Source organism: Pelmatolapia mariae, linkage group LG8 (genome assembly GCF_036321145.2).
Source record: "Pelmatolapia mariae isolate MD_Pm_ZW linkage group LG8, Pm_UMD_F_2, whole genome shotgun sequence".
NCBI lineage: Eukaryota > Metazoa > Chordata > Actinopteri > Cichliformes > Cichlidae > Pelmatolapia > Pelmatolapia mariae.
The window spans coordinates 20,603,795-20,626,073 of record NC_086234.1 but is presented as its reverse complement, the minus strand read 5'-3'; the positions used below and the strand labels follow the sequence as shown (position 1 = coordinate 20,626,073).

The 22,279-nt window shown below is 40.6% G+C and overlaps 3 protein-coding genes across 9 annotated transcripts; 2 read left to right on the top strand and 1 right to left on the bottom strand.

The window, feature by feature from the left end:
- The first annotated feature begins 22 nt into the window (after positions 1 to 22).
- On the top strand, positions 23 to 11,799 carry eif2ak1 (eukaryotic translation initiation factor 2-alpha kinase 1). 4 transcript variants are annotated; one of them, XM_063481490.1, is made up of 15 exons: positions 23 to 423; positions 2,414 to 2,581; positions 2,704 to 2,840; positions 2,994 to 3,028; positions 3,118 to 3,217; positions 3,356 to 3,436; positions 3,529 to 3,622; positions 3,720 to 3,768; positions 6,391 to 6,772; positions 7,226 to 7,334; positions 7,492 to 7,598; positions 10,679 to 10,790; positions 10,881 to 10,960; positions 11,135 to 11,368; positions 11,533 to 11,799. In XM_063481490.1, exons 1-15 carry the CDS (start codon positions 255 to 257, stop codon positions 11,656 to 11,658), a joined length of 1,983 nt encoding a protein of 660 aa, XP_063337560.1. In that variant the 5' UTR covers positions 23 to 254; the 3' UTR covers positions 11,659 to 11,799. The 4 variants fall into 4 exon arrangements, with proteins under 4 accessions (XP_063337560.1, XP_063337559.1, XP_063337562.1 ...); XM_063481489.1 differs by having other exon boundaries at positions 3,115 to 3,217; XM_063481492.1 differs by lacking the exon at positions 23 to 423 and adding an exon at positions 2,180 to 2,283.
- LOC134632731 (ankyrin repeat domain-containing protein 61-like) lies at positions 7,617 to 10,475 on the bottom strand. 3 transcript variants are annotated; one of them, XM_063481494.1, is made up of 6 exons: positions 9,672 to 10,472; positions 9,385 to 9,479; positions 9,039 to 9,210; positions 8,664 to 8,864; positions 8,046 to 8,330; positions 7,617 to 7,931 (listed from the first exon to the last, which is right to left on the bottom strand). In XM_063481494.1, the coding sequence occupies exons 1-6, from the start codon at positions 9,852 to 9,854 to the stop codon at positions 7,725 to 7,727; spliced, it is 1,143 nt and encodes a 380-aa protein (XP_063337564.1). In that variant the 5' UTR covers positions 9,855 to 10,472; the 3' UTR covers positions 7,617 to 7,724. The 3 variants fall into 3 exon arrangements, with proteins under 3 accessions (XP_063337564.1, XP_063337563.1, XP_063337565.1); XM_063481493.1 differs by having other exon boundaries at positions 7,617 to 8,330; positions 9,672 to 10,422; XM_063481495.1 differs by lacking the exon at positions 8,664 to 8,864 and having other exon boundaries at positions 7,617 to 8,330; positions 9,672 to 10,475.
- A 433-nt stretch (positions 11,800 to 12,232) lies between the features above and the next one.
- On the top strand, positions 12,233 to 21,515 carry usp42 (ubiquitin specific peptidase 42). Of its 2 annotated transcripts, none has more exons than XM_063481485.1 (18): positions 12,233 to 12,469; positions 13,664 to 13,913; positions 14,499 to 14,705; positions 14,808 to 14,918; positions 15,153 to 15,252; positions 16,223 to 16,290; positions 16,379 to 16,449; positions 16,539 to 16,621; positions 16,724 to 16,835; positions 16,951 to 17,091; positions 17,320 to 17,420; positions 17,604 to 17,769; positions 17,871 to 18,554; positions 18,662 to 18,741; positions 18,908 to 19,999; positions 20,228 to 20,535; positions 20,626 to 20,679; positions 20,765 to 21,515. In XM_063481485.1, exons 2-17 carry the CDS (start codon positions 13,673 to 13,675, stop codon positions 20,673 to 20,675), a joined length of 3,615 nt encoding a protein of 1,204 aa, XP_063337555.1. In that variant the 5' UTR covers positions 12,233 to 12,469; positions 13,664 to 13,672; the 3' UTR covers positions 20,676 to 20,679; positions 20,765 to 21,515. The 2 variants fall into 2 exon arrangements, with proteins under 2 accessions (XP_063337555.1, XP_063337556.1); XM_063481486.1 differs by lacking the exon at positions 12,233 to 12,469 and adding an exon at positions 12,501 to 12,925.
- The last annotated feature ends 764 nt before the right edge of the window (positions 21,516 to 22,279 follow it).

Below are 22,279 nucleotides of genomic sequence, written 5' to 3'. Positions count from 1 at the left end.
ATTGTCAGACGGTCCCTGTAAGTCTGGGGAACGCAAAACATGGCTGTCCATTGACATAGTGAACCTTATGGCATTTTTCATACAGCTTTCCGGACTTTTCTGCCGTTGTACATTTTCACAAACTGGGATTTAACGTAGAGTTTGACTCATCTCATTGCAGACATGGGGCAGCTTTTTTATTTTTATTTTTTATCGGGCAGCGTGGTGAATTAAGCGTTTTATTTTGTCATGTCATCGTTATTTCCCGTACTAAAATGTACAGCTCACCGTCCGACAACGGACTCGTGCAGTCGGAAGAATGTTCTGGCAGCAGCGGCCTTTTGCTTCGACATAACCGTAAACCCAGCCGGAGGCAGGAGGCAGACAGTATCGTTAGCCTGCTAAGCTTGGCGACTGAAGAGGACGACGAAGTCCAGTTTGACAGTAAGCAGATTTTCGTTGCTGTGTTTTACAACTGCTAAACTTAAAGGTTTTGTTTACACCGGTGTCAACCAAAAGTCCGTGACGGTTGTCCACATTGATTGAGTGAAATGTGAGTTTTGGAGTTGTCGAAAGTCCTCACCTGCATTCTTACTTATGTAATATAGCAGGGGCGTAGCTAAGAAGTTAGAGTCCATGTGACAAGCCATCCTCTGAGAGACCGTTTATTTTAACTGTATGAACAATTTTAAGGATCAGCTTTAGTCTTCCCGTTCAGGGGCTTTTCTAGACTCAAACCTTTTGGGAGCCTCAGCCTCCAGTCATGATATCGTGCAAACAGTACCCTCCAATAAGTAGTAATTGAATATGATGCTTTCAAGCATATTCAATCTTTTCACCTTTGCAAAACCCATTTGAGCTGGGTATGCATTAAAATGTTAACTTAAAAAGCAATCTCATTAGTTGGATGACGTATTGTAGTATCCATTGTTTGAGTTTCCTTTTACTTGAAGCAATTAAAGTAGCATGAATTAGTACAGACATTAAAAAAATAATACAAACGCTCCCTTTATTGTGGATAGCTGGTACCCAGATCCACTTATACTTAACTATAGTGGCAGCTGTCCTGTTTAAGGCATGTTTAGAGTGAAATGAATTCTGTTAAATGCTACCATTTACCTCAGTGATTGTATTAGATTTAGGATTTGAAATAAACTTCAGTGAATGTGGCCAAAAGAAGAAGCTACCTTAGCTTTATAACTTTTGCTGATTTTGACTGCATGTAAGCTTTCTCTGCTTTTGCTGTCTTCATCCTGCACTCTCTCCTTCTCACCCTCTCTATCCTCCTCTCTCAGGCTTTGTGCTGTCACCAAAATGTAAATGTGACAGTGAAACAGAATGTACAACAACAACAACAACAATAAAAGCGGGATTTACATCATTTTATGATAGTATTCTAATTGAATATAGGCTTCCACTGCCCGTTGATAGCTAACATCCTTCTGGCTTGCTCTGGAGCGCTGTTGTGCTGTAAACAAATAATGAAGCCCAATTCAAGCAGAATGGGAATAAAATAAACTACACCGGCTCCTTGGCTGGCATAAAGCGATATGGCAGTAGACTTACGGAAAGCTAATAATCTTTAGTGCTCTAGCCTACATCAGCTAAGGTTTGTGATGCTATTTAGAGAATTTGGTGATGAAAATTAGGGGTGCTTGTCCCCCCACCAGAAAGGCTCCAAACCCTTTGAAATACACTCGTATATATTTGTGTATTTGAGGTCTCATTTATGTTTTGGGTTTTGAGGTATGTGCGGCTGAAATGCATGACTGAATTAAAGCAACCATACCTATTTATGCATGGCCTATCCCTTTAGTTCTTAGTATCACAGAGAGAAATAATAGTCTTTACATGTGAATTTACTCCTTAGAGCCTTCAAATAAAGTGAGTCACAAAGAGGCAGGTCTAGCCTGACCTTCCTCCTTTACATCAACAGGATGTAAAATGCACCTGGTTAATGTTTGCTTCACACGTCAGGCCCTCCCTGTTTACGGATTCTGCAATTTTATAAAATGAGAGTGACGACGGAGACCATGCAAAGACCCCTACATGCACATATTCTCCTAAGCTCAGTCATTTTGTGCGATAGGTGGAGGGGGGCCTGTGTCCACTGGATATGGCAGATAAGCGTTACTGTTGTGCACACCCCCTTATGCATAAACAAGATGAGCAAATTTTTTCTTGAAGTTGAATCATTAGTGTAGCTCTGAGGCCTTAATATTGCACCGAAAGGGTTTTCACACAGAAGAATGGATATAGGAGAAAGAAACATTTTAGAAATGATAGCAAAAGTTATTGAAGAAGGTAAGACAGCTGTGTCAGAAATCTACTCTGTGAACTTTACAGAACAGTCAGCTGCTTTCATCAATTATCACAAGTGCTTATTTGATCTCATTTTCAGTGTTTTTCTTTCTTTTTTTTGTCCTATGTTTAGCTTCAGACACAGACGATAACCGTGAGGTGTTGATGGCTGGTAGGCATTACCCGTCAATCCAAGAGTTTGCCTCAGCCATCCCCAACCACCTTCTCCTCGGGTCTTTGCTCGAGCACCTGTGCTTTGTTTACGAGAGCAATCCAGCTCGCTCACGCATGCTGTTTAAAGGTAGCCATCGAGATCCTATACTAAGAACTGACATTTAGTTAGAAGAGAAATCCAAATACAGTTCATGTTTAGCATTTGGTTCATGTGTCGCATAGGTTTAAGTATTTTATTGCTCCTCACAGTCATAGGTCAGCGTTTAGCTGCCATGAATCTCCTTTCACCTCTGGCAATAAGTGATGAATTCAGCACCGTCAGACTCCAGCATAACCGGGCCTTCACTGAGCTGCTTAATGCTGCCAGCTCCTCACTCTACCCTCAGGTAAGTGGATCTGTTGCCAGCACCTACACTGCGTGCTTGGAGTCAGTATGTTAGTTTTAATCAACATTTTTGAGCAAATTCTGTACTTTGATAAACCTGTCACCTGCTGTGTCAAAGAGTGATCATTGTGATTATCCTCGTCTTGGTTTGCAGGGCCTCGGAACAAACGCACACAATCATTCTCTAAGGTAAATTGTATTTGGATTTTTTTCTGTTGCATGTGTTCAAAAGAATATTTCAGTACATTTTTAAGGAAGCCTGTTTGTGCCTTAAGCAGACCTAAGGAGGGACTGTTTCAAGCGCAGACATCACGGTATCTCAGTGAGTTTGAAGAAATCTGTAGACTTGGGAAAGGATCATACGGAAACGTATTTAAGGTATATATAATTTTTGCAACATTCTTTAAGAAACTCTTCCTTTTTCCTCACAATTTCATTGTGCATGTACAATGACAAGAAAGGGCTATTCTATTCTAAAAATGGATTTGAGTTAAATCATTGTGTTATCGTTGATAGGTTATGAACAAATTGGATGGACAGTATTATGCGGTGAAGAAAATTCTCATCAAAAAAGTTTCAAAGGAAGACTGTATGAAGGTAAGCCTTTTGAGCTTTGCTCATTAGAACACTTATGTAACTTAAATACAGAGATATGAAGTACCCGCTTTAACTTGTTTTGCTTGCTGTAGGTCCTTAGGGAGGTCAAATTGTTGTCCAGCTTGCAGCATGTAAATGTTGTGGGCTATCACACCGCGTGGATGGAACATGTCCAGCCTGCAGCATGTGAGTATTTCAACTTTGTCCTGCACATGTTTGCTTGGAAGAAATGCATGATGGGACCACTGATGGAGACTTTGTGTGTAAACTGTCTTTGTTGCAGATCCTGAGTCAAACTTGGCTGCACTAGAATCTGCTGGACAACAGGACAGGTAGACAGTGTGATTATTATCCGTCTTGGCTTTGTGATTTTTTTTTTTTAGGTTGTTGATAATTACAGTGTTACTATTATTCTCATTTATGGGCTCAAATTTTCGTTTTGAGGGTGTGCTAGAATAGATTTGCAGGCGTTAATCTTTAGATGGTACACAGATACAGCATTACTTCTCACCTTATGTGTGCAATGCTGTTTGTTTGCTCCCTTCCTGAATCCCTAATGTGTTCCGACTGGTCAGTTGGCACGATATTTCCACAGTATAGCGGTTTAACGTTTTCCTAACAACAAAGGATTCCTGGTTTTATCCTGGGAGGAGACACAAATGCCATGGGTGGGTGTGCTAAATCAGATGCCGAGCTACCTATTGTAACCCTTTAGGGACTAGCCAAAAGTAACTTTTTGTCAGTGATTACTAAAAGACAACAATTTGAAATCAGCAGAAAGGTTTCCTCTTGCTTCTAATGTCCTCTCTGTGCAGTTTTTACACAATTTTTAAAAAACCTAACAAAACAAAAAAACAGCACTTGTGTAATCTTTAGCTGATTATATTAATAGTTTTTTCAGACCACATTACTGTTACATTAAGGGTTTTAGTTTTGAGCAGCTAGTTGACAAATGGTTTGTAACATGGCTTCTGGTTTAAATTTGTCTCAGCGAGCTGAGTTTATTTGACTCCATTTTTGTTATGTTGTCTGTGAACAGAAACAGAAAAATCTACCTGTATAAATGAGAACAGATTTATTGGGAATTTTGCTTGATTGAAATTTAGTTAGTGTGAACAAAGCAAACATAATGTTAACCATATTACTGTCACACTTTTCTCCTGATTTTGGAACGTTGCCATCTGGATTTAGTTGACTCAGGTGCTTAAATTAGCTACCAGGTAGGCATCTTGCCAATGTGTTACAAAGTAGCATAGGTAACAGAAGAAAAGACTGGATTACAAACCAGATATTTGAGGCAGTTCAGTAGCATTGTTTTGTGTGTGAGTAAATAATTCCATTTGTGGCTTATGTAAATGTTTTACAAGTAAAGGCTATACAGATTAGGAACGGCATTATTACACTCCCTGGGAAAATGTCTTTTTTCATTATTTCACAAGTGTTGTTTTCACAAGAAAAAGAAATTCTCCCACCACGGTGTCTCTCTCTGTGGGGATTGTGTTCTTTAAAATGTGTGCTTCTCCCTTCTTTCTTGAAACATAATCAGCATCTCTGAGGTTGTCCTTAGCATACTTCAGTCTGATTTGAAGGTGTCTCTTATGCAGAGGTTGAGTTTTTCTTGGGTTGAGTTTTTCTTGGGCTGCAACCTCACAGTCCATTCCTGTGTATGGCTCTATTGGATGACTTCTTTAAGTCTACATTTCCCGACTTTCCCGTCATTCACTGGTGTCTTGGCAGTTGTTTTGGGGTCTTTAGACACGTGTCTCTCTAGTTTTCTTTCCAGAGTCTTTGAGATCTTTCACTTTCCACCTCTGCCAGGCTCATTCTTTACTGTGTGACTCTCTTTGTATTTCTTGATGATGCTTTTCACTTCAGTTCTTGACGCTTGAAAATGCTGTGATAACTTTGTATATTCATCTCCTTCTTGGTAAGCATCAACAATTCTTTTTCTCAAGTCTAAACTGATTTTATTTGTCTTTGGCATAATGCTTTCTCAAGTGACAGCTATAACTCTTGCTGAAGTTTTAACTGTGTGTAAATTAGAAGATAACCCTTAGATTTAACTTGATTTTACAAGCTTTGAGTATTACAGAGTTACATCATTGCACAGCAAAGGTTTGTGCTATGGCTCAATAAAAAGGTCAATTTTTCAGGGGCCTGATAGTGGTTTTTTTTTTGTTTGTTTGTTTGTTTTTTTTGTTGTTTTTTTTAATTCTGGATTTTTGTAAATGTAGAAATAGTTTTCTTGGGAACACATACATTATGTATGTTTATCCTAGAAATCCTATGTTGATTTCTTTATGTACTAGGTTTCTGCCATGACTTGTTCTGTTTAAAAGCATTTGGGAAAATTTTGACAAAAACTAATAATTTTCTCCTGCTTTTGTAAAATTAAATGGTAAATGGCCTGTATTTATATAGCGCTTTTCTGGTCCCTAAGGACCCCAAAGCGCTTTACATATACAGTCATTCACCCATTCACACAGTGTGAATGCACTGGTGATGGCAAGCTACGTTGTAGCCACAGCCACCCTGGGGTGCACTGACAGAGGCGAGGCTGCAGGACACTGGCGCCACCGGGCCCTCTGACCACCACCAGTAGGCAACGGGTGAAGTGTCTTGCCCAAGGACACAACGACCGAGACTGTCCGAGCTGGGGCTCGAACCGGTAACCTTCCGATCACAAGGCGAACTCCCAACTCTTAAGCCACGATCGCCCCAAATTACCTTGTAGTGGAATACTTTGGATGAATTGCTGACTTCAATTCAGAGCACAAGTAACATTATTCTTGATTATGTGTAGAAATACCATTAAAGGTGGGCTGTTTATTGCAGGTCTTGGCATGAAGTCTGTGTGACTAGTGAATGACTAGATATCTCAAGGCATGTACAGGCAGCACCAGTAATTAGTTTGTGAACTTGCACTAAATCTATCTCGACTCTTTCATTTACAGACTTGATGAAAGTGGGGAGAAGAACAGCAGCAGTTCCTCAATAGTTTTTCAGAGCCACAGTCAAACACCCGCAGAGACTGCTTCAAGTGCCAAAGTACCTCAGAGAGACACGCAGCCTATAAAAGCCTTAGTTCCCACCCAGGAGGGACAGGTGGTGTGTCCCAAGACGATGCGTCGCATCCCAGAGAACTATGTCCCTTGCGTTTTTCTGGGACAGCAAGGTCCCATTAAGGCCTCCAAATGTCCTGCCATGGGTTGGGACGCTTCAGCAGTTTTGGATGATGAGTCCAGTAGGAGTAGCATGGAACTAAACAACAACTCCTGCATTGACAAGGAGTGTCATCAGTGGACTGAGAAGCGTCCAACGAGGCCTTCTAAAGAGGTAGGTGGTTTTAAAAAAAACAACAAAAAAACCCCAAACTTTCTTGGATTTAAAAAAGCTAATTAAACTAATTTCAGATACTGAGGTAAGTGTATGTAGAAGTCATAAGTTCAGGCTTCAGACTGATCTAAATTATAATATTTATAATTATTTTATTTTTATAATTTTTCACAGTTTTCACACAGATGTCAGTGAGATTGAATATCAGTAATATGATCATCTCCAGCACGCTGCTCTCGAACTCAGTGCATTTCAATCAGAGAATAAACTGAAAGGGTACACCTAGTTTAAGATAATTTTATATAGGCTTGCAACGCAACGCTAGTAAAGCCCATAAATTATAATAAATAATAAACATGAAGGTGGAAATGAGCAATAGGAGTTTTTTCTTTTACTTTATTGCAAAAAAAGAAAAGCAGAGGATGTAACTTTTCTGTTATGGCATATCTGCAGGTGCACTTCCACCTGATGCTTTATATCCAGATGCAACTATGTGAGCGCTCCCTAAAAGACTGGATCTCTGAGAGGAACGCCAAGCCCAAAGAGGAACAAATCTCAAGATGTAATTGTTCAGTTATACATTCATGTTTAGTTCAGATTACTTACAGCCCAGAGCTTCATGTTGCTTATAATATATGCAGATAATATTTTTAGGGGTATTCTGAGATAGAAAATGTTTTGGGGGGAGTGGAATAAATACATGTATTTTCTGTTTTCAGGTCCTTATGCCTGTGTTGATACTGAACACACGCTCAGACTGCTAAGACACATACTTGAAGGTGTGGAGTACATTCACTCCAATGGAATCATGCACAGGGACCTGAAGGTATGATTTTTCTTTTCTTTCTTTTATCCACACCTCTGCTATTTTAAGGTTAGTTAGCGGTTTGATGCAAACGTTTAAAGTCAGGTGGAGTTTGAACTGGTGTCTGCTTGGAGTAATATGAAATTATTATTTAACATATTCCTGTTCACTGTCTGTCACAAAGGAGATGTTGTGTACATTCTCCCAATGGTTGAAGATAAATTCGTACAGCTTGTCAGGAAGGATTTTCCTAATTTCTTCTCTCTTGCCTCTGACGTGTGTTAGATAAATGTCACTCTTACAAATATCCTGAAGTCTCCTTGGCTGTCGAGTTAGGTCCATGAGGTAGTCTCTCTGTTTAAAGAAACATGGTTTTGTCAAGGTTAAGGGCAGGTGGCCTTTTTGGTTGTAGACAGTAAGCGGTGAGGTCAGGCTGAGGAGCTTCACTAGCAGAGAAACATTTCTCACATTAGGCATGTTGTTCAGGAAAAGGTACAGACAGTTCTCCCCTGCTTCGCTTAGCTTATAGATGCTAGCTCCGTAGCTCAGCAGCAGGTCTACAAGCTCCTCGTTTCCCATGCTACATGCCTCGTGTAAAGGTGTCATGCCAGCCTTGTTCACTGCATTGGGCTCCGCGCCTTGTTCGAGCAGCTCAGTGATGCTGCTAATGGCGTCTTCTGGGGTTTTAGTGGTCTTTGTAGCCATTGCCACAGCAGCGAGGTGTAGAGGGGTGTTCCCAGTGTGCTGCACTCCCTATTAAAAAGAATAGTACAGACTTGTTGAAGGACACAAGATATTTCAACAGTATTGAGAGCAGAAAGGTTAAAGGAAAACTGAATCACATGCTGCTATTGTGAATTTTTACAAATTTGATCCATGCCTTTGGATGGGGGGGGGGCTTTTTATAACCACAGCATATATAATTGAGTGAGTATGTAATTAAGATTGTAAGTAAATATTTAATTAATGATAAGTTGGTGTTGACGGTTAGAATTCACTTTTCCTATGTCTTATTATCCATAAAGCACAGTTGATAAAAAACAAACAAACATAATACTGAATATCAAATTCTCAAACAATACAAACCATGTTAACATTTGCGCCATGCCTGAGCAGACTGGCAATAATATTCTTATGCAGTATCCCAGCAGCCATATGCAGAGGTGCCATCCCACTGACATCCACAGCATTAACATCAGCACCATAGCATGCCAGTATTTGGACAGCAGATAGTGCTCTGTAGCGTACTGATATGTGAAGAGCTGTCTGGTGGCCTTTTCCCTCCACCTACAGATGAACCACAATTTAACCAGTATTTATCTTAAAGCAGAATTTACTTCCACAGACTTATTACAGTATGCCGACTTTGATGTTGTTGGTAGTCCTTTTGCATGTTGAACATCAAAGTTAGGAGATTGTAAGAAGCAGCTAGACATCTATTTGCCTACATGGAAAACTCACCTTAGCATTGATGTTTACACCATGGTCACAGAGGAGCCTTAAACAGGCCTCTGCCTTTGTACACACACCGATCACTTTAGTCTGGAACTTGGAATCTGGTTTTTGGGACGTATTCAGGATGCTTGGCCAACCAATTATCACCAAGTGCAGCGGGGTTCGACCAAGCATATCTCTGTGACAGAGGTAAAGGTGAAGACATGGAGAACAGAAGACTTTTAACAGAAAGTACATAATTTTTCTTGTTCTCAACCCCCTATAAAATAATTGTATGATGATCAAATGCTTCAGGAAGTATTAGGTGATTCTACCTGAGTTAGATGTCAGGTTTTAGTGCTTACATCCATACCTGAATTCAGTGTCTGCTCCTGCAGACAGAAGACTCTGCATGCTGTGGATTTTTCTGTAAGACGCAGCCAGGTGAAGGGGAAGAATAGCAAAGCCCTACCGGGAAAAACGAGTGAAGAAGAAATGGAATAATCATAAATTTAAGTTTCTTGTTTGCCTATAAACAGTTGACATTTTTTTACTATCCAAGTTGTTTTCTTTCTTTGTTTCTGTGAAGTGAGACTTGCTTGCAAGCATATAAAGATCTTTGCAAAGTATTTTATAAGATGGTAGCATTGTTGCATTTACCTTGCAGAAGGCTTCTTTATATACTTTGCCTTGTGGCTCAATGAGGAAATTGCTCCCATGTTTCTCAATCAAGTCTTCAATGCGTTGCAAGTCCTCTTCCATGACCGCTGTGTAAAATTCATTGCTGTGAATTTTGCTAATGCTACCTCTCTTATCCAAACACTCCTTGTGCTCCTCCAGCATGGTCAGGTGCTGCAAATTCACTGATGTTTTTCATAGAAAGACATCAGGAAGCAATACTTTGCGGAAGGGAAGTCAAAAGCTACTTCTGTTTTCTGTGGTTGGTGTTTTTCTGACTTTGATGTGCAGCCTTCCTGTCTGAACTGATAACTTGTTGCTGCACTCGGGGCCAATTTTGGGGGCTTGCTGCATCCGTTCCTGCAACTAACTGTGTTTGCATCACATATTTACCTGTACTTAAAGTTAAATCTTGATGACTGTGGAGGGCTGAAATTGAAAAACAATTGACCATGTTTGGTTACCTTCAATTTTATTTTCCTATTTTTACTTTCTCATTTTGTTTTTCCATTTTAAGTTATCTTTAGCTAGACTGAGCAAGTGCCCCAGTTGTCTAGCAATCTCATAAATCAGTAAGTTCAGGGAAATAAATGGGGAGAAAATGTAGGTGAAGTCACTACAAATAACGTAAATAAAAAATGAATACAATTGAAAAGTAATGGAAAAAACAAAATATGTAAAATTATACAGTATAAATAGTCCCATTATTAAAAATATGCTTTCTATTGCATTTAATTGCTTATTTATATATTCTGTTTGTTCGCTGGGACAGACTGGATTTATTATTCAATGTATTTTCCCATCAGAGCCTTTATGTGGAAAAATATTTAAGAAAAAATATTGCACATTTTATGTAAAGTTAGATTCTCTCAAATCATAAGAATGTTTAATTTTTGTCTTTATTGTATTGCAGATTTCACATAAAAGAATCTGTGTCCTTAGTGACATATGGAACTTAATTATAACCTTTTTTTTTTTTCTCCCCACAGCCAAGGAACATTTTTCTTCACGGCCATGATTGTCATGTTCGGATTGGGGACTTTGGTTTGGCCTGCAGGGACATCATAGTGGATGGCCTCAAAAACACTTCTCCTTACAGCGGTAAGAGTTTACCCACATAACACGGCATGTTTCAGAACCACCAGCAGATGGCAGTGTTTGCTATTTAATGACATTGCTGGTGTTTTCAAGATTGCAGCCATACTTCAGGTGTTGGCACATTTGTGTATGCTGCACCAGAACAACTGAAGGGCTCCAATTATAATTCAAAGGTAATGGACCACCTTACTTATTAATAATTCATCTTTTCTTTTCATTTAAAAATCATTCTGAAGTGTTAGCAGTTTATTATTAGAAATGGTAACATTTTATTAGAATTAATTATTTTTTTCTGTTGTCTTTTAACAACTGTGCTGAACATGAATCTTCATTTGCTGCTCACTCAGTCTGACATGTACAGCATCGGAGTGCTGGCTCTCGAGCTATTCCAGCCTTTTGGGACCGAAATGGAGCGGGTCCGGACGCTTGGGGACCTGAGTGAAGGGAAAATCCCTGACTCGTTCTCCCACAGATGGCCAGTTCTGACAAAATACATCATGAAGCTCACAGATAAAGAACCCAGTGTTCGTCCCACAGCCAGCCAGCTTCTACAGAGTGAACTCTTCTGCAGTAAAGACAAGGTATGGTGTAATTAAAATACTATTTCTTTCTTTACTGAAGGAAACAAAGTAAATAAAAGTTACTCATGTAAAGAGTGGATTATGTTTTACTGTTTGAAGTTGTTGGGGGGGGGGGGGGGTCGTAATAATTCCAATCCAGTTTTAAGAATATTCTTCCCCCTCAGGTGATCCACGGTTTGCAGAGGAGGGTTGAAGAGCAGGAAGAAGAGATCATGCAGCTGAGGAGACGGATCACTCAGCTCCAGACTTCACAACTCACAGTTAACTTCTCTGAGCTGGAAAACACCTGAGCCTTTGAAAAAAAAAAAAAAAGTTGCTAGCTTAGTGCAAGTTGGCAGGTGTGTTTGTATGTTTGAATATTTAAGTGTGTCTCATGCATCTGGATTGCAAATACTTTTCTTCATTCAGCAGTTTAATAAAAATTATTTCTAATATATTCGGCAGAGTTTCTGCAAAGCACTGTGTCACTTAAAGTCATTTGAGGTATTTCTTTAAAATCTATGATTTGTATTACGAGTTTGACAAGTGGATGTTTAAGCAGAACTGAGCAGCAGAATATTTTATCATGAGAGTTCAAGGTGCAGTTGTTACTGTTTGACACAATAAGTCCTGTCATTCTTTATTTTTTTCTGAAAACATAGGCACTTATTGTATTTACATGATGAGGGGTTGGTATATTTCCTGCATATTTGTTTGAGATTTGTTTAAAATGTGATACAGGGGGTGCGCTATGTTATGTTTCAATAGCTTTCAAACGTTAAAATGCTGGGAGCACCCAATAATATCGGGAAAATAGCATTTCTACACAGTTTTTGTTTTGTTTTAGTAAAATAATTAAATCTGGACCACTTCTATAATCACGATATAGCTCATACTGTGGGGTGGTACACCATGTACACAAAGGTTAGAGGTATGTACATGCGCCGGATATTCACTAGGAACGTTTGACGATTTTAGGAACCTATCAGAGGCCTTGTTTCATCCCAGGTACCCGGATGTACCCGTGGGGCAATTAGCTACGTCATTGTTCACCGCCGGACACCCGCTAGAAATAAGGAATGGATTTACAACCTCTACTAACGCGATCATAACAGGTTACAGGTGAGTGTTGTATTGCCTTTACCATCAAGTGCCACTTTAACTGTGCGCCCGTAATATTTTGGTAGGCGTGAGCCGCTGAGATTTGTTGTAGTAAGCTTACACCGGTTCTCTATGTCGTGTCGGAGAGAGCAGCGCAGTGATCATACACAAGCGCCGGCGTCGAGCCCCTCCTTTCTCCTCTAGCTAGACGCCCCGTTGCCCAGGCCACACATTTTTAAATAAAATAAATGTCACCGCACAGCCAGGAAACTACTCGTCAGCCTGCTGGTCCGTAACTACGCTTCTCTGCGCCATGTCAGCCAGCGTCCATAGTCTTGTGCTAGCTAGCAAGTAGGCAAGCTAGTTAGCCGCACGAAATGCTAGCACAGTTCGGTAGCTACGTTCCGTTCGGCGTTTCTATGGTTTTTGCATCTTCTTTAAGTGAGCGTCATTTCATCTCGGAATTCGACAAGACTGGTAAGCTTTCAGCTTGCTCTCCGTCTAATATGATCAGGGTTTTTTGTGTTTTCTTGAGGTTTTGCGACGCTGCGTGTTAAAGGCCTAGCAGCCGTCATTTAGCCAGTGTGAGCCACTCTGTAAGAGCAGGTGGGAGGGAACAGCTGCTTCTGTTGTAAACGTGCTTCCGACTAGGAAATTTCCTCGGTTGAGTGGGTTATCTGGCATTTCCCCTCTTGAGTTTTCTAAACGCCAATTTTTGTCGATATTTTAAGTTTGTTAGTTGGACAGAGTTAAATTAGATGTCGAAAGCTACCCTTGTCTCCTGGTGTTTGTCATTTAAAAGGAATCTGACAAGATGCATTCAAATAAAAGCAAAGGGTGAAAAACAAATATTTGGCCCTCACTTATGCTAGTCTGTTTTTGAATGTAAACAAATCATCCAGTCTAACACAATTTGTGATACTTGTTTACTGAAAGTTTAGGCGATGGTATGAGGGCAGTGTTTAACATAGCGTTATTTAACTATAAGCTATAATCTGTTAATGTGGCTTTTGTATTTAATTGTTGTTGTCCAAACTCACTGTAATACTACCTAACCAGTGTAGGATTGATGTAGTATTTAAGTTTTCTTTCACTTTCCCTTTTCCAAAATAACAATGAGAAAATTCAAACCTAGCAACGACTTTGGTTTTTGTTTTGTTTTGTTTTGTTTTCAGTTCATAAACTTGTGTTTATGTGTCTCTGTCCCTAATGCAGCTATGAACAATGACCATAGTTGACAGATCTTCAGAAAAGTCTGACCACGAGTCAGCCGGATGTAACCGATCCTCCTTCACCAGTGGAGACGTGGGGATGGACGGCAGTTGTTCCAGCAGCTGGGCAGTGGGCCCCACTGTACCCAGTGACTCTCCAAGGCTCAAGGCTCCAGTAGGCTGCCTGGCCCCCACTCCTGGAGCTGCTGTGTACAACAGTACACCCTCCTCTGTGGACCGGCCCAAGGAACAAGGTCAGAGCAAGGCCTGGCTTTTTTTCAAAATGTCTTTTTAAAGCTGTTTGAAGATTTTTATTGTCAGACAGAATAGTTTTCCAACGTGTTTTAGTAAATACGGAACCACACTTTTTAGGCATTATTTACCCACATTTGTCAGAATTGGTTTTAGTAACATAAAGCTAATCTTTTTGCTTCTGCTTTCACACAAGTGTGACAACTGCTTTTGTGGGTGTTGTGTTGCTGCTTCCCTTCTCCGTTCATTCATCCAGTTATGTAATGCATCCAGCTTTGCATGATCAGTCACTTCAGCTCGTGATGCAATTGCTGTTTTTATATAAAGACCGGCAGCCCAACTTGTTTAGCAGAAACAAAGGAGAAGGCAAACTGTCCTGTCTTTCTTCCTGAGCCTGTTTAGGAGTTGTTCACATTGGCCAGAATCACATTATATAACTGTTAATAGTTGTAGCTATTACTGTAATGTCCTGACATGACTTTGCCATGTGCCAGTGTGTGGTTGTATAAGTAAGGTAGCATTAAATTATGTCCTTTTTAAAATGTATTGAAACAGATTTTTAGTAATAATTGTGGCTCTGTGTCCAGTGGTGAGCAGTGGCGATGGAATTGACTTGCCCCAGAAGGTGCTGTTCTCACCAGATCGGCTCAGCCTAAAGTGGGCCCAGGTTCACCGCATTGGTGCAGGCCTCCAGAACATGGGGAACACCTGCTTCCTCAACTCAGCCCTGCAGTGTCTCACCTACACCCCTCCTTTAGCAAACTACATGCTGACACGGGAGCACTCCAAAACATGTAAGTTTATTTCACCAACGGTGGTGTTACGCAGTCCTGCGCTGTTTCTCACATTGTATCACACCTTACTCACTCAGTATTTTGTCTCTGTCTCTGCTGCAGGTCATGAGCCAGGGTTCTGTATGATGTGCACCATGCAAAACCACATCATTCAGGTTTTTGCCAACTCTGGGAATGTCATTAAGCCCATTGGTGTACTCAATGAGCTTAAGAGTAAGTGGATGACTGTTGATGCTGTGCTCTGTGCAAAGTGTTTACCTATATTTTAATGATAGGAGGCGCTGTGTGACTATTTACCTTTTGTAATTTTGGAGGGAAATGATCTGGAGGGATTTTAAATTCTGTTTTTAAATAAATTTAAACTTGCATTTAACTGGGGTATCCTTTACAATAATTCACCTCCTGCTTTGTTTTTTGGTTCTGTTTTTCCTTGTTCCCCTCACACAGGGATTGCAAAGCACTTCCGCTATGGAAGCCAGGAAGATGCTCATGAATTCCTGCGGTACACAGTGGATGCTATGCAAAAGTCCTGCTTACCTGGAACCAAGTGAGTGTCATTTTACATTGCATGCATTATAAACAAATTGAACACACACAAACATCTTTACTTGGGCTTGACAGTGTTTGCACTTTATTATGTAGTAAGATCCATAATTAGCTACATAGAGGTAACACCGTGACAATAGGAGAATATGAAATAAATCCTTTATCCTGTTTTTGAGGAAGTGCAGTTTATACTACTTCCTTTTAACTATTAATGCTTCAGTTGCTGAGAGTATTTTTCAGAAATGCAGATTCCTCAGTCTCTTGCCTGACTGACACCTCAGTTTACATACTAGGCAAGCCACAATGAGGTATTATATCAAGTTCTTTAATGAACTTAATTGCTCCAACACAGAAAGTATTCTTACACTGGGTGTGGTAGCTTGTTTTGGTAACAGGGCTTGAAAAGATCAGAAGCGGCTTAAACGTGTAGTAAAACAGGTGTCTGGGATTATGGGGGAGAGCTGCCAGACTTAGAAGAAATCTATACTAGACACTGAGGCAACAGGGTAAGCGGTGTGAGCAGGAGCACTCAACCCCCCAGCTCATGTCTTATTCACCCTAATGGCATTAGTGCTATTATTGTAGCAGCAAAATTCAGAAAATCCAGGTTTTTCTGTGTGTTACTATAGAGCTTCAAAGTCTATGTGCACATTTAACCAAAACTACACGTTTAACAGATGCACTGGGCTGAGTGTTGTGCTTCTCGTTAGACTCCTAAAATAATTTATAATTCATTTATTTTTTCAAAAGAACCTAAAGTGTCAATTCTCATCAAATCAATTCTTCCCGTGTAGCAACAGATGGCCTCTTAAGTAATTAATCATGCTCCAATTCCTCCTATTCTCATTTCTGCTACTTGAATACTGTAAAGTGATCTTCTGGTTCCAAAATGCTAAAAATTAAATGGTCAGTCAGTTAATTGTTGCACTGCCCTTATTAGTTAACTTTTGTGCTTTATCTTTTTATTATAGATTGGACAGGCAAACGCAGGCAACCTCTTTCATCCATCAAGTGTTTGGCGGGTACCTAAGATCCAGAGGTAAGTCACTGTTTTTTAAGGTTTGATTTATTTTTCTTTTTATGTCTTACAGCTTGTGTGATACTCATAGCACTGATTTCTGTTTCAGTTAAATGTTTGAACTGCAAAGCTGTCTCAGATACATTTGACCCTTTTCTGGATATCACTCTGGAAATTAAGGTAATTGGATAACATTCAAAGTGACGTTGCTACTATGTATTCTCTGCATTATGGAGTGTGAGGTTTTTCCTCTCTCTCTCTTCATATAGACTGCTCCAAATGTCTCCAAAGCTCTGGAGCAGTTTGTCAAGCCAGAACAGCTGGATGGCGAAAATGCTTACAAATGCACCAAGTAAGTCAAAGAGATGCCAAACCATGAGTTTTAATGTTTAGGTGTGAATTTTTTTTTTTTTTTTTTTTTTCCCCCAACAAGCTGAATTTTTGTTTCCTTCAGGTGCAAAAAAATGGTAACGGCCTCAAAAAGATTCACAATCCATCGCAGCGCCAATGTGCTCACCCTCTCACTCAAACGCTTTGCAAACTATAGTGGAGGCAAAATCACAAAGGTAAATGGCCAATAGTGTCTGCTTAAGTCATAAAGATGCATGACAGATGCTTTGTTTTATTATAAACAGGATATTTGCATGTAATGTTTGAAATTTTGTGTTTGGTGGTCGTCAGGATGTGAAGTATTTGGAGCATCTGGATCTGCGGCCCTTCATGTCTCAGTCCCAAGGGGAGCCCCAGCTCTACGGGCTGTTTGCTGTGCTGGTTCACTCTGGATTCAGTTGTCATGCTGGACACTATTTCTGCTATATTAAGGTACTGGCTGTGCCCGAATCTATTTGAATGCTGCTGTTGCTTAGTACAAACAAACACACACCATAAACAACACATTTCAGCAGAAAACTGAATGCAAACAGAGAAAAATACTTTGTATGCATTAAAAAAAAAAAGACCCCTATATAACCATAAGATTCTTCTTTTTAGCTCAAATCTAATTCAGAAACTGAATCTGCTGTGTCACATCTCTCTCATTCTGTCTTGCAGGCCAGCAATGGGCAGTGGTATCAGATGAATGACTCGTCTGTGTCAGTCAGTGACATTAGGACCGTCCTCAACCAGCAGGCCTATGTCCTCTTCTACATCAAGTGAGTAAACATCGGTATTTTTAAAAATTGTAGGCTTATTCCTTCAGTATAAGTTTTCCCATCATTATTTAATAATGTAGACATGTTTATTCCCACTTTTCTTGTAGAAAATGTATTATTATAACCTAATGTTATATTGTTGATGCTTTGTCATGGTTAATATTCTTTTTTCCATGTCATCAGGTCCACAGATGTGAAAAAAACTGGGGACTACAGCCACTTGAACCATAACGCTGGCATATCTGGTCAGTCATCTCCCCGGCCGGTGGTGATCCCACGCACCAACACCACCATCCATCACAACAGTGTTGGCTTCATAGGTCCCCAGCTGCCACCACACATGAACAAGGTACTTCCTCACCTGAGGGCACTGATAATAATGTTGTTGTTTTTGTTAAACCCAGTGTTTCTCTTCTAAACACCTGTTGTTGTGACTTCTTGTTTCATCAGAGTTCTCTTCATGTTAATGGGAATGGATCTCTGAGGGACTATCCCACAAGCTCCAAGCCCAGCACCAGCGGCAGTGCGGTGGGGAAACCAAACCATGGACTAGCTTCTTCTGCTTCCTCTTCTTCCATCTCCCACTCAGTCAGCCGGCCCACAATGATTCCAGACAGCGACAAACGACAGAAGCTTTCATTTTCAATTGGGCTAAACAAACCGAACCGCCCATCTGCTTCTTCCTCCTCTTACTGCCAGCCGTCCTCCGCCAGCAGCTCCTCCTCCTCCAGCTCTTTGTCCTCCTCACAGTCTACCTCAGATGTCCAACCAGACGTTCGTTTTATTCCGCGTCCACTAAACCAAGTCAGCGGCATGCCTTTCAGTAATGGGAATCACAACCCTGTAGGAAACGGGGCGTCCTTCCTGGTGCCGTACAGCCAAGAGTCTTCAGAGGAATCAGACCAAGAGAACTGTGGCACTCTGGATAACGGCAGTTCATCCAAGTCTCATCCTAATGAAAATAAAGACACAGGAAATGTCTTTGACAATTCTTCCAAAACCGCCAATGGGGAGTCAGGAGTGCACCATAACGGCAGTGGATTAAATGGACAAACGTATGGAGACTTCAAATCCAGTCAAAATGGACACCACAATGGTCATCACAAAGTGAATGGACACGGTGGCCCTGACAAGGTAAATCTTGTCTTTATTTTTATAATGCTTGTCTGTTTGGGTTTTTGTTTGTTTTTCTTAAAGGGGCATATTATTAATAATTCTTTTATTTATTTTGGGCACATCAGATCTCTGACAGTAATCATGGCAGTTTGACGTCTACGGCTCCTGTTGCTAATGGAATAGGCAGTGACCATAGCCAACCAAAGTAAGCCTAACACTGAACTAAAAAAACGTATTGCTCTGCTGTCCATTTTATGCATTTAAAATTTTAAGTTTAGAGGAGTGATCTTAAAACTGTGCCGACTTTCCTCTCTGCCAGTGTGACATAAAGCATTGCTCATATTGCTTCTGTATTTTGTTTATTTTTCCAGCAAAGATGCCTCATCCCAGGCCAGTTCTTCTCAGAGCATTCGTCCTGCTGCTAATGAAAGCCAGGATTTCTCCACTCCTGTCACAAGGGCTAAAACTCCATCTGAACCCCTGCCTCACTGTACAGAATCCTCCGCCGCTAGCGCTTCACCCTCAGCTACTGCTACAAATACCCCTTCTGTTGCAGTTAAAGAATCTGCTTCCGCTCTTTCTTCTTCTGGGCAAGATGGCAACCCTGCAGCCTTACCCCCTCAGCCGGGCTGCTCTCAAAGCACCAGTGGGGCTTCTGCAGCTCCACAGAAAGTTAGCGTAAGCAAGGATGAAGCCAAGGATCTACCACAAGATAAATGTGCAACAACAGGGACTGATGGACGTAAGGATACTAAGGAGCAGTATCAGTTCAAGCCTAGTTCTAGTGGCAATGAAAGACGATCTTCCCGAGACAGGGAGAGGGAAAGACTGTACTCTAGCTCTGGCAGAGATAGAGAAAGACACTACAGGGATAGGAGTCACGAACGAGAAAGCGAAGGCGATCGTCACCGGTACAGACGGGAATACAAAGACGGTCACCACCGCCAGTACAGGGATCGTTTCCCCCTTTCTGGACGTTACTACAGGGAATGGGAGGCCGAGCGTCACCGGGAGCGAACCTTCCAGCACCCTCGGGAGCGTGATCGCGACAGGTGCTCTAACCATTACCATTACTACCGCTACCGGTCGAGAGAGGACATTGACCATGAGCGAAGGGGATATGGTTACTCCCACCGAGAGGAGTCTCGTGGCAGTCGGAGGTGGCTGCAGGATAGTAGAGACTCCTGGGCAATGAAGGATAAGAGTAATGGCAAAGAGAGGGAATATTACTCCTCAAAGGAAGGAAATTTCTCACCTTCTACAGCACCAGAAACAAACAAGTTCAAGGGCTCCCCACCACGGGCTCGCCTTTCCTCTCCAGACAAAGAGGATCAAAATCGCAAGAGGACTGATCGTCTCAGCAAAGACAGGGACGACAGCTCTGAGGCCCGCCACACTAAAAAACACAAAAAGAGTAAGAAAAAGAAGAAATCAAAGGATAAAGACAGACACCGTGAGAGTGGGTGAGTATTGCCATCTTTCTCTCAATCCTTTAATGAAAATGTTTTTTTTTTCTTCTTTTTTTTTTTAAATAATATGGGGTTAAAGCTCACTATTATTATGTTCTTAAAAACGGAAAGAATTTTCATCATTTTATTGATAATGGGTCACTTTTTCTGTCTTCGGCTGGCCGTAAAGCTTGAGATCTGGGTTTTGTTAAACAATGGCATTGGTTCTCTATCATCCCGTAGAAGTTCTGACGGAGATTCAGACAGAGCTGCGGAAATGAGGAAGAAAAAGAAAAAGAGGAGACATCGGGACAGCGATCCTGAACTGCACAGCCCAGACGCAGCTCGGAGCCACAGAAACAGAAGCAGCGAGGAAAGGGAGAGCCGCAAGCGACACCACTCTGACAGAGACTTTAAACATGACAATGGCTTTCCATCGGAAAAACGTCGCTGCATAGACTACGCTGACGGCAGCGGTGGCCATCTACTCCCTTCCAATCATACCACACCGGCAAACGGTTCAAGTTACGGCCATCTCAATGGACAACCAGGTATTCATTTATTCTCCAAAATCACAGGAATGCTGAATTAAATGGTGCTGACGAGCTAGTCCATTTTAAAGCATCAACCCTGTTTTGTAGGTTACAGCCAAATCAGCGGCAGTGGATTTTCCAGTGACCTGAAACACTGACTCTGTGAGTGGATGTCTTTTTAAATGGTCAGCGTTGATGTAGCTACTAATACTTTGTCTTCACTAAGACCTCATCTTTGTCATTTCAGATCCATCAACCGAATTTTAACAACAGCAGAGGAATGACATCAACATTTTTGACGTGGTGCTTCTTCATTAGGAATAATATTGTATTTTTACCACAAGTAAAGTGTTTTAAAATTTAAACTATCCCCCTTTCTTTTTTTTTTCCTCAAATGGGCTTATTTATTTGCCGTAATTTCTCCTAGCTATCGGTTAAAAAGAAACTCACCTGTTGAACATTTATGATGAAGAATATTAATATATACTTGTATGAACACAAAGCCTGGAGCTTAAACATCTCAACTGCTGCTCAGTGGAACTCAGGACTTGGAAAAAAAACGTGTTAACATCAATCACAGATATCCACCTGCTTCGAAGAGGAACGAAACAAAGGGAATGACGTGATGCCCGAGAGGACTGAAAGGTATCGGAAGTTTAAGATGTCACCATATCTACACAGCTGCAATGTTTTACTTTATTTCTTTCTTTGATCCCACTGGGAGCCGTGAAACTAATGGAGTTATTTGTGCAAGGGGAGGGAGGGTGGGGTGGGGGGTGATGAGAACAGAGTTTTGCTGACTGATACCTCCATGTTAACCCTGGAAAGACTTGAGAACATTTCCCAGCTTTCATTTTCATCTTCGTTCCCATTTGTGAAGCCTAAGATTCACTCTGTAATTTTAACTTTCTTCACCAGATGCAGAGGTTTTTGGGTTTTTTTTTTTTAAATTATTATTTTGTCATGCCGCTCTCTCCCTTTTTCTTTTTTTTTTTTTTTTAAACATTCGAAAAACAAAAAGAAGCACCACGCTATTGCTGTCATGGTGGTGGACCACTTTTTTTTCCTTTTTTTAAAGATACGGTTTGTCGTCTAGCGTCAAAAAAATACTGTGAATTTAATTTTGAACTGTAATATCAGTTACTTTTATATGTAAAAAAAAAAACAAAACCCAAATCCTGTATCAGGATTCTCAGATTTCTGTTTTGTGTTTTTAGAACTAATTTTGAGCATATTCTCTGGACAAAAAAATCAGTGATGAATATGCTTTGGGTTGTTTTTTTTGTTCTTGTTTTTTTCCTTTTCAACTCTAGACAAAAGTTGGAAGAAAAACTGCTGTTATACCTTTAAGTTTAGCATGTACGAATTTATACATTGTATAAGGTAAACGCCTTAAAATACATTTGTTAATGTCAGAAATTGTAATTTGTTCTTGGTCTTGGACTTTGTTTACAAGCTGCATTGAAATGAATGGAAAAAAATGCTGATTGAGATGAGTTGCAGGGATTTTTTTTTTTAAAGCCCCTGTGTGCTTTTGTATGATATAGACTAGACTGTATGAGACTCTTGTTGAACAAACCTTCCACTACGGTTAAATTATAATGTAGATCCACTAACGACACTCCTATGTATTCAGGTTTTTGTTACATACAAACACTTTTCTAGCTGTTTGGGCTCAGCTCACTCCTAATTTTCTCACAGCACTGTATCCATGTTTGAAATAACCAAAGACCTGGTAAGTTTGGTGAGTCGAGCACTGCTC